The sequence below is a fragment of the Acomys russatus genome, chromosome 8 (assembly GCF_903995435.1).
Source record: "Acomys russatus chromosome 8, mAcoRus1.1, whole genome shotgun sequence".
NCBI lineage: Eukaryota > Metazoa > Chordata > Mammalia > Rodentia > Muridae > Acomys > Acomys russatus.
In genome coordinates this window covers 40,730,803-40,742,103 of record NC_067144.1, presented here as the reverse complement: position 1 = coordinate 40,742,103, position 11,301 = coordinate 40,730,803, and the positions used below count along the sequence as shown (strand labels likewise).

At 35.3% G+C, this 11,301-nt stretch overlaps 1 protein-coding gene across 1 annotated transcript; it reads left to right on the top strand.

Moving 5' to 3' along the window:
* The first annotated feature begins 8,252 nt into the window (after positions 1 to 8,252).
* Positions 8,253 to 9,170, top strand: LOC127193125 (olfactory receptor 5AC1-like). Its single transcript, XM_051150459.1, has one exon. It carries the CDS (start codon positions 8,253 to 8,255, stop codon positions 9,168 to 9,170), a length of 918 nt encoding a protein of 305 aa, XP_051006416.1.
* Positions 9,171 to 11,301: the final 2,131 nt, after the last annotated feature.

Below are 11,301 nucleotides of genomic sequence, written 5' to 3'. Positions count from 1 at the left end.
TCTGTCCTGGGTCACGTGTACAGAACTTTCAGTAATAGAGTCTCACCATGGAACCCAGGTAGGCAACTAGGAGAAAATGAAGTGACTTCTATTGCTTTGGGATTCTCTGGGGGGGCTCCATAGCTTATTCATGAAGGCTTATCCCTGACGATGAGATTTTCCTTAAAACACCTACGGATTCTTGTTGCAGAATCGACAAAAAATTACAACAAAACTCCAGAGTACCTTCTTTTATTATACTATCTATGCTGCTCATATTGTTAGCTTGCTTTCAAATTCATATGTTATTTATTCAACTGAAACCTATTGTTTTAAATCATCTTGATTGATTCTCTCAAATTTCCTGAAATGTGAGCACGTAGCCTGTATACAATAGGGATGTCTCTATTTTTTTATATAATAATTTTACATTGCACACATCACACTGTGTTTGATGGAGCCTAAGCAAACAATATTAGCAGTAACAGTGAGTATTTCAGTCTAGATACTCAACATAAGAAAGCTTTGCATATTTATTCATTTGACAGTGCTTAATATTGGCTTTTGGTAAACACTACCTTACATTGTAATATATATATATATATATCCATTCAGTACATCGTCCCATTATCCTCATTCCTTTTTCTTTTGGACACCTTATTCTTATCTAGTTCCCTTGCAACAACAGGTTTCCATCTTGCTTTCTCATGCATCCATAGTTTTGGTTTACCCTCACATAAGCTTCAGTTTTCTCCTGTCCCCACTTCTCCATACCCATTGTGTTTTCTCACTCCTGTTATCTCTTATTCTCATATTGTTTGTTTTTTATTGTCCCCAGCCAGACATCATCCCAAATATTCACATCCTATGGCTCCTCTCTTGCTTTCTTGACTGTAATATACTCTCTAGAGTTTTGTCACACAAATAAAAATTTGAAAATCCTGAAGTTAATCAAGGAAGTGTAACATACAATTTGTCTGTGTGCCTGAGTTATATCACTTATAATATTTTAGGTTTATCTTTTTTTGTGTGTGGAATTTCCACAATTATTTTTGTTTATAGCTTACTTGAACTGAATTGAACTACGAATATATACAACCTGTTAGTTTTATACAACCTGTTAGTTGTATATCTATGATTGGCTGACCACACAGGTTGGTTATATTGTCTAGCTATTATGTACAGAGCAGCAGTGATCATGGATGTTCAGTTGTCTGCCTCAGAGAATGTAGTTATTTTGGTGTATGTCCAGAAATGAAATAACTCTCTCTCTCTCTGTCTCTCTGTCTCACTGTCTCTGTCTATCTTTCTCTGTCTCTCTGTGTCTCTCACTCACTCTACACACACACACACACACACACACACAAACACACACACCCATATGCATGTATTTATATTTGAGAAACCTATGCACTGGCTTCCATGTTTCTTGCACAAATCTACACACTCTCCAACTGATTGTAATGGTTCCATTTTCTCTCTGTTGAATCAGTATTTATTTTTAATTTATTTTTCTTTTATAATCCACAAATTTAATATATAATTTTTTTCAAGGTAGCTCTTACTATTCTCTCCTATTCTTCTCTATTTCTCACCAAATACCTTCTTCCCAAGTTGATATCCTATTTTTTCCTTTTGTGTGAGGGATACAGTACTTCATTTAATTAGGGCTGCCTACGTGAGCGTGAGTCAATGGTCATTTGAACACAGACAATTTATAAGTAACTACACTACTGGAGAATATGACTATATTCCTCCCTACAAGCTTAAATACCTGTAGTTCCTCTGAGAGTGAGGTCGCATGATTCATACTCCATTTATTATGAAGTTATTTATGGACCTAGTACCATGTAGGATTTGTGTGGGTACTCATTATGATTGTGTATTCATGCATGCAATAGCCATGCTATTTCTAGAAGACAGTGATTTTTATCACTCCTTCCATTCTTCAGCTCTTACATTCTTTGGTTCCTCTGTCTGCTATGTTCCTGGAGTCTAGGATGGATGGTTTAGATATTGTATTTAAGGCTGAAAAATTAACAGTCATTTGCCCTCAGGGCACTAACTAGTTGGATGTCTCTGTATTAACTATTTCCCACTGCAAACTGAACCTTTTCTGACCAAGACTGAGAGCAGCACTGAAGACTATGAGCACAAAGAAGTAATTTTTCTGTATAGTTTGGCACCATGTATGCTTAGCAAAACAATCATTAATAGGTTCCCCCGGAGGGCTTATGACCTCCCCAGTCCAGATGGTCTTTTTAGATTTAAAGTTCTAGATATGAGCTCCTTTATGGTGTAGGTCTAAAAGCCAATGAGAAAGCAGTTGGATGCCCTCATACAGCTATGCCACTATTACACTTAGCATGGCATTATAGTGTAAATGGTTCACAACCAAGTAAGAAACTGAATTGCTTTCTCCCTTAGGATCCTTCATAGCACATTTCAACATGAAGAAAACTAGCCAGCAGATAGGAAGTTTTGTAGGCATAAGGTTATTGTGTAGTTTAAATTCTGATTCCTCTTTAAATGTTGTATAACTTTGCTCTCCAATTGTCCTCCTGATATGTCAATAAAGCAGCTTACAGCCAATTGATGAGCAGGGGATAGAATAAGGCTAGACTTCCTGCCATCTGGGGGTGGGGAAGGTTGGGGGAGGAGTTAGAAGAGGAATCTGGGCATTCAGCCACAGGTACAGGTCTAAGGAAGATCAGGAGGAAGGAACTGGAGCTGAGGAAAGCAAAAAAGTGCTTGCATCACTGAGATGTTTTCTGGGAGTAAGACAAAATAGTGTAGAGGGTTAAGAGCAGACTTAAACTGCTCAAGATTGTGTTGTGAAACCTTGTATTACAAAAGATTCTCAATTATTTTTGTGATACCTGGCTTAAAAAATAAGCTAAGAGAAACAGGCGGTGGTGGTGCATACCTTTAATCCCAGCACTTGGGAGGCAGAGGCAGGTGGATCTCTTTAAGTTAGAGGCCAGCCTGGTCTACAAAGTGAGTCCAGGACAGCCATGGCTAAACAGAGCAACCTTGTCTCGAAAAACAAAAAAACAAAACAAAACAAAAAACAAAACAAAACAAAAAACAAAACAAAACAAAAAAAGAAATAAATAAGCTAAGAGAAAGAAACATGGTTATATAAAAAATAACTTCAACAAAGTTTCCCTGTCAGTTCAGGAATTAATTATGTACTTTCTATAATAATAGTGTAGGCTGTCTTCAACCATACGATCTTACTGTCTAATTCTCATGGGCAATGAGGAACAGACTGCACAGGTCTCTGGCCAGTAATGCATAAAGAAGTAACCCAAGGCCAACACAGAGACATATATTTAGTAACTTCTGTCTTTTGAGAGCAACATTGTCCTCCCATGAAGGCTAGCTACTTTCAAAGTTCTTTTCACTAATTATATATTTAAAAACAGCGTATCACCTAGTATGTTTCCATAAAGTTTTTTTTATTTTTCCTTAAATTAAAAACGTTTTATGTATATGTGAGTTTGCCTAGGAGTATAGATGTGCATCACATGCATGCAGGGGCCCTTGGAGAGCAGAAGAGGGTGTCAGATGCACTAGAACTGGGATTATAGGTGCTTCTGAGCTACTTTGTGTGTGCTGGGAACCAAAACTCCTTGCTTCTCCCTTTTTCCTTTTGAAGTTTATAATTTGTGAGTTGTATTTCACTTTTGCTTTTAACAGAAAGAATGATGATGATGATAAACGCAAATGGAGAAACATGAATGAGTAGAAGGTGGGAGTTGCATGAGTAAAAATATTACTGGTATTCATTAGTGACCAGGGAGATTGAGACAACCTTTTTTGTAATTTTACACATTTTATTTCCTTTAATATTTTTCAGATCTTCTATTTGAGTAAAGGTTTCATATAGGAGAAATTATTACATATGTATATATGCACACAATAAAATTATGCAGTAAAATATGCAATAGTAAAAATTATTCTATTGGCATAAGGTATGAAACAATCTACTAACCTATTGCTAGATGTTGAATTCTCACATGGTTCATCCACAGTAAGAAATGCTGTGGAACCATTTGGTAATTGTCATAAAGAAAATTAGTATACAAGTTACATGAAATATATATGTATTCATATAAGTATTTCTATGGTGTATATTGTTTGTTCAGATTTACATTACATCATCTGGAGACTCTCCATGGAGTAAACACTTCATTTTACTTTAATTGGCCTATAACTTCGTACTTTGAAAGACAAAAGTATTATGTAAGTGCAGTTACAATCATCTGTTAGTTTTGGTTTGCTGATTAGTGAGCAATGCCCAACAGATTGGCTTTTTCCTTTGGGGGAGCTTTTGGTAGCATTGAGAGAGTTTTTATATTGAAAATGAGCCGAGGATGGGAAGAAATAAATATCATCCCCTTCAAATGCTTTTCTTAGAGTAAGCTGATGTGAGGTCAGTTGTCACTGATACCTTGTTCGTGCACTGTAAGTGTCTTTGGGAATATGGAGATTTTTGTGGCACCCATGCCTATACACCTTTTCACAGGAATTGGGTGGTAAAACAATATTTTATTTTAATGTCAGTTTTAAACATTTAATGATTTCTATATCAAAGGTTTCTCATAATGTGTCAATTTACATGAAAATGTTTTTTATTAATTTATTCATATTACATCTAGATTGTTAGCCCTTCCCTTGTTTCCTCCTATTCCTCCCTCCCTCCCACTTCCCCCCTTCTCCCCTCCCCTATGTCTCTGATTGAGGGAGACCTCCTCCCCCTATATATGCTCTTAGAGTATCGAGTCTCTTCTTGGTAACTTGCTACATGAAAATGTTTTTTTAGGCGACTTATGTAACAAATGGGACATAAGGCATTTCTGAAAATCTAACTGAAATATTTTGTGCATGTTCTCTAAAACGCTATGACCTCATAACTATCTGCTTATGGACTAAAAATGCAAAGTCAATCATGTAAATTAGTAAGTGAGAATCCCGGTGGTCAGCCTCTATGCTATGATTCTCACTAGTACTAATGAAGAATCATAATATGATAGGCTATTGAAGGAAAACATCTTAGAAAATACAACACTTTTCTTGAGCCCTAAACCAGCTTCATGACTTGTTTGTGCCATCATCATTCTAATAGATATGAGGTTCTGAAAAATTGGGACACATGTCTTTTATTAAGATGTTATAAAATTGATCTGTTTGATATTTTATTAAGTACAGTATCTTTTCTGAGTTTTACTTTGCAAGCGTTCCAGAGTCAGGAACATTGCCACAATCTGAGGATCAGGTGGCTTCTTAAGCTGTCTATTCCTGCTCCTTCTGCTGGTTCTAGGTTTATGTAGTATCCCATAATATAAAGGAAGGAAGAGTTTGCTAAAGATTGTTCTTTATTTTTTGTCTACATTTTTCATATAGTATATTTTGATTATGTATTTTCCTTTTACCCACCTTGCCCCGATTCTCCTCCTCTTACTACCCACCCAAGTTTATTTTCTTTCTTACTGTCTTTCTTTCTTTCTTTCTTTCTTTCTTTCTTTCTTTCTTTCTTTCTTTCTTTTCTTTGCTTTTATTTAAAAAATAGGCACAGGGAAATGTCCACAGGGCCTCAACTCTAAACAAAAAACTATAAGAGAACTTAGGAAAGCTGGGAGTGGGAGAGACGGTCCTCCTCAGGGAAGAGCACAACAATATGATGTTCAGTATCACATGGTCAGTCCTAAAAAGTACATACAAGTAATAGCTGGACTGAACAGGTTGTATTTAGGAATATATGTGTATATTTGTATACACATATGCATGCAATAACGTTGATTGAAAATGAGTCATGAATTTGAGAATGGAAATGGGTGTATGAGAGGGTTTGGAGGGAGGAAAGGGAAGGGACAAATGCTGTAATTAAATTATAATATCAAAGATATTAATAACAGCCATAAAAAAGAAACAGAGAGAGAAGATCCTAGTATAGTTGAAGCAAAGATTGGAGTAAAGGCTTAGAAAGGCAAAGGGAGGGATTTTCCCTGGGTCTCCAAGGGAGTGGAGCTGGCGTTCAGTCTTGAATGCCAGCACATGATGCTGACCTTGGACTGCTGACCTGAAGAGAGGTCAAGTAATACATTTAAGGTGTTTTAAGCTGCCTTTAGATGTAGTAGTCACAGTCACTGGAATCCAAAAGAAATACTTTTTTTTTTTCAGCGAAAATTTCCACACAATCTATTTTAAAGATGCAAGGAGTTCCCATGATTTTAGAAGATCCCTGAAGAGGAATATTCCGTGAGCTGAGTCCTGAGAGCTCCATATTTAGAGGACCTAATTTAAAAATTATTATTTCTGATATGATGGACCAAGATAAATGGAATTCAATCCCACAGGCCATTTCATAGTAATAGATTATATAGGGTTTCTAAAAGGCTGAGACATCTCAAGAATATCAGATACATAAACATGTTTACTCTCTCTTCCCATTTAAAAAAAACCCTACACAGTAACACACACACACACATACACACACACACACACACACACACACACACATCAATACAAACAAACAAAATCACAATAAGATAAATCTAAATCAGCCTTTTTTTTTTTTGAAGACTTGTATAGTGATAGTTTTACGTTATTTGAGACCTGTTTGTTTATGGAATAGTTAAAACTTTTTTACCCATACATCAGTTTCTCTGTTAATATGTTTACATGCCTAATAACATTCCAAACAAATTTGCTTTTTCTTACTCTCAATAAATGTAGAGAAAAACACGTTTCACAGGAAGTTTCACTATTTAAGTGGAACAAAAACCTTACACACCCTTATATAAAAGATTTCACTTTTCCATAGTTCTATTGTCTTAAATTATATTTTGCATACACATCTCTATAAAACCTACATTACATTTGACATTTTATATTTTTAAGAAATAAAATAAACATTTTGAGAAAATTATTTGCTTTAAACCACATATTTGAACTAGTTGTACAAAAATTAGTGACTATGATAAATCTAAAGGTTTAAGTTCATAGAAAAGTCACTTGATTGGTCCCATTCTGCCAAAAGAACCTGGCTAGCCCAATTAATAAAATCCTTAGTCATATAAACATGTCATTTCTACTTCTTAACTTCCATCTTAAATAGTGATGTCAAGATATAAAACAAGGTTATATCCATAATTTACATATTCTCTCGTTAAAGAAGTGCACTATAGTGGTATTGATTTCAATTCCCTCCTCTCTTGTTTTTGATGTCATCTATTCTAATTGCCCTCATTTATTACGTTTATGAGTACCAGCTAAGCTTGAAAACCTTCTGCCCTTTCAATTATATCTGTAGTTATTAGCAATCAATTTGTTTCATTTTTACTCATTTAGTTTTCTGTGCAAAAATTATAATTTGTCACCTAACTTGGATTCAGATATTGAAAACCCTAACCATCATACTTGTATTTTGCCTTTTGTAAGTTCTATCTCATCTGCACTTTCGTAATTTCACTCATATATTTCATTGAGGAAAAAATAGTTTTATTAACTCTGTAAATGTTTTTATAAATGTGTATCAGGTAACATAATAATAAGTAAAGAAAGCAGCCTAAGTAATATTTTTATCACTATCGTGTTATCTGACAATGTCTTTGGAGGAAAGACTAATGAATATAATAACAAAGATACAACTTTCAGTCTACATAAAAAATGGAAAGGTATGCACTTAAAATAGAAATGGAATATTTTCATAGGAAAAGGGAACTAGAAGTAGGAGGAAGAAAAAATCAAAGAGCCTCTTGGAAATTATTAAGTTCAGAGGACTTTTTACACTCGAATTAAAACATCATTAGGTAAGCTATTACTTTGTATAGTGAATATAGTCTCATTAAAATATATGAAAAAGTTCATGAAGAATTGAAAAGGAGACTTTTCATACTATTAGACTTTTAAAAGATATTTTAACATAACATGATCTATACATTTTGCCATTGTAAATTCTGTATGCAACCTATCTTTCATATGTATGTCCATCATTAGTGGTAGTTGAACTAATATGCATAAAACTGAATTAATTGGTTTTAATGGCCTACTCATTTAACTTTCATAGAACTTCATGTTAAAATTTTATATGTCCAAATATAGAAAATACTTTATGTTTCCAGTATGCATTTAAATGTAGAAACATTGCAGTTTCCTATTTCTTGATTAAGGAATAAATGAAGGACAGGCCATGGGACTAGAATCTGATGGCATTGCTCATATTTTCTGTCACGTTTCTCTTTGCAGTGAGCAGCCTGAGGGGTCTGATGGAGGTGAACAGGACCCATCTTAGCGAGTTTTTTCTCAAAGGAATAACAGATCGTCCAGAGCTGCAAGTCCCCCTGTTCCTGGTGTTCTTCTTCATCTATGTCATCACCATGGTGGGCAACCTTGGCTTAATCTTTCTCATCTGGAAGGACCCTCATCTGCACACTCCTATGTACCTTTTCCTTGGAAATTTAGCCTTTGCGGATGCTTGTATTTCATCCACAGTAACCCCCAAAATGCTTACAAAATTTTTAAATAAGAATGATATGATATCTCTGGGTGGCTGTTTTGCCCAATATTATTTTTTTTGTATCAGTGCAACTACAGAAATTTTCCTCCTGGTAGCCATGGCCTATGACCGCTATGTTGCCATATGCAACCCTCTGCTCTATCTAGTGGTGATGTCGAAAAGACTCTGTACTGTGTTAATTAGTATATCATATTTAATTGCATTTGTAAACTGTGGACTTAATGTAGGGTTATTATTCAGATTAACATTCTGTAAGTCAAATATAATTGACCACTTCTACTGTGAAATCTTGCCACTCTATACAATTTCTTGTACAGATCCATCTCTTAATGTATTGGTTGTTTTTATTTGTGCTTCCTCCATACAAATCAGTACCTCTGTGACTATTGTAGTCTCTTATGCCCGTGTCCTGTTTGCTGTTCTGAACATGAAGTCTGAGAAGGGCAGAAGGAAAGCCTTCTTCACCTGCAGTGCCCACCTGTTCTCTGTCTCTTTGTTCTATGGCACTCTTCTCTTCATGTATGTGAGTCCTGGGTCTGCATCAGGTAAACAAAAGGATAAAATGTATTCACTGTTCTACACAGTTGTGATTCCTCTGCTAAACCCCTTTATTTACAGCTTAAGAAACAAGGAAGTCTTGGGTGCTCTGAAAAAAGTTATAAAATAACAATCACTTTCAGAAAAATTGGAAGTTCAGTCTACTAACTTTTCTTCTCTTTTGTAGTACATCATAATATTTAATGTTATGTATTGTACATAATTGAAGTTCTACTTATTGTTAAATAAAAATAAATATTTAGACTATGAATGGATGCCTTAGTAATATGATTGTAAAAAAGTTTATGTGCACTTTAAGAGCTAATCACAGTTATTAGTTATTTTGAAATTCATACTCTGTAATTTATTTTGTAAATTTCTTCACTAGATTGACAAATTTTTGTTTTAAATCTATATTAAATATCTTTGAATTCATTTTTATTCAAAATCAAACAGGCCATGAAAATAATTTGTTTAAAACTGATTTCTTGAAGTAATTACACTTAAATCATTGAAATAATCTATAATTACATTACAAGTACATACTTGTACATAATATGTACAGAATATATGACAAGGAATAACATCCAAACACTTAAATTGGGCTAATTCTTGAGATTTAAGAGTAATCTGAAAGAGATAAATATTTTATTTACATTTGTTGAAACTGCTCAACCTTAAGATACTAAAAATCAAAATGATCATTTTGTTAATGGAACATAAAAAGAGAAATTTAGCTTTTTTGTTTTTGTTTTTGTTTTTGTTTTGTTGTTGTTTTACAATATGTCTTTTTTGTTTTTCTTCCTATGCCTATCTTTTGTGTATGTATACAAATTTTTTTCTTTTTGGCTGTGAACTAGATTCTGGGTGCACCTACTAGCCAAGGTCTCCAAATGAATCTCATCATGATTAAAGTAAAAGATGCCCTGTGCTTCATGTCTTGAGCCACATGCAATCTATAGCGTCATTAAGGAGCATTCTTACCATGAGTGTTTATAATTTCTCTGGGTGTTGACAGAATATGAGAAAGAAGGTAACAAATCGAACATGTGCTTTGCAAAAACCATAATGCAGAATATATGAACACATGACTGCATTATTTACTCAAATTTTTGAAGGGAGAAGGAACAGACCTGCTGTAGCAAATGTGACATGGTCCCATATTTCTGACACTCAGTCATTCTTGGTGGCTCTGTTTGGAATAGTTATGGAGCATCTAGGAAGTGCAGCTCTGTTGGAGGATGTGGGTTAGTACCAGCAAGCCTTGAGTCAGCAAAGCCACCCCTCTTCTTATTTTTTTTCTGCTTCCTGAGCATAAATACAATGTGCCCAGTAGCTTTCAGCTCAGCCTCAGAGGCTGTATTCTCCAGGAACCAAAACCCTAAAACAATGCTTTATATTTTATGGAATCAGCTCAGACAGAAGATCTACACTAGGCAATGCTGCTGTGATTATCCTGACCTTGTGTTTCTTAGGCCTTTGAACTTCTTTGCGTCAGGAATATGCAATAGTTTTTTAACTTTGGGCAAGGGAAGCTCTCACCTGCTAAAAGCAGAGCTTAATGGGACATTCTAATTGATGTTTCCTTGCCTGTCAAGAGGTAGAGAAAAAAACACTGGATATTTTCAGCCTGCCTCATGGAGCTACACAGAGGTGAGTAATGGTGATCTAGAGGTCTCTCAGGGCATACTGTGGCAAAGAATCTGGTGGCACCTCAAAAAGCTTGATTGAGAATCAATTGAAAAAAAAAACTCCAAGAAGCTTCATAGTAAAAATTTTAAGTGTATCTATTTCTCACTGTTCTCATTGAGAGCTACAGAGTGGGAGGCCAGTGGACAGCGGATAAAGAGAGAGAAAGAAAGGAGAGGAGGAGAGAGAGCTAGAGAGCAATATGTGTGTCAAAACAGATACTAACATGTGCCTATGGTAAGGAACGTGTGTGAGTCAGACTGATGTCTTCAACAAGAAGGGGTAGAGTGCGCAGCATCTGTAACTGCCAAAAGAGTTAGTTCCATTGAAGTGAAACCTGCTCCTGTGCCACAGGGCATAAGAAAGGTGCCTTAAAGGGAGAAAAATAATCCATCCATCAAAGACTCAACTTGTGTAAACACAAATATATTTGAAGCCATAGAGCCCTAACCCGAGACTGAAGAAATAGTATATTATCCTGGAAAGCAACTGCCTAGCACAGTGTTTCCTCAGAAACTGAGAAGCTGATGCAACTGTGGTGCAAAGGTACAGAATACACCTTAAGGTGGCAG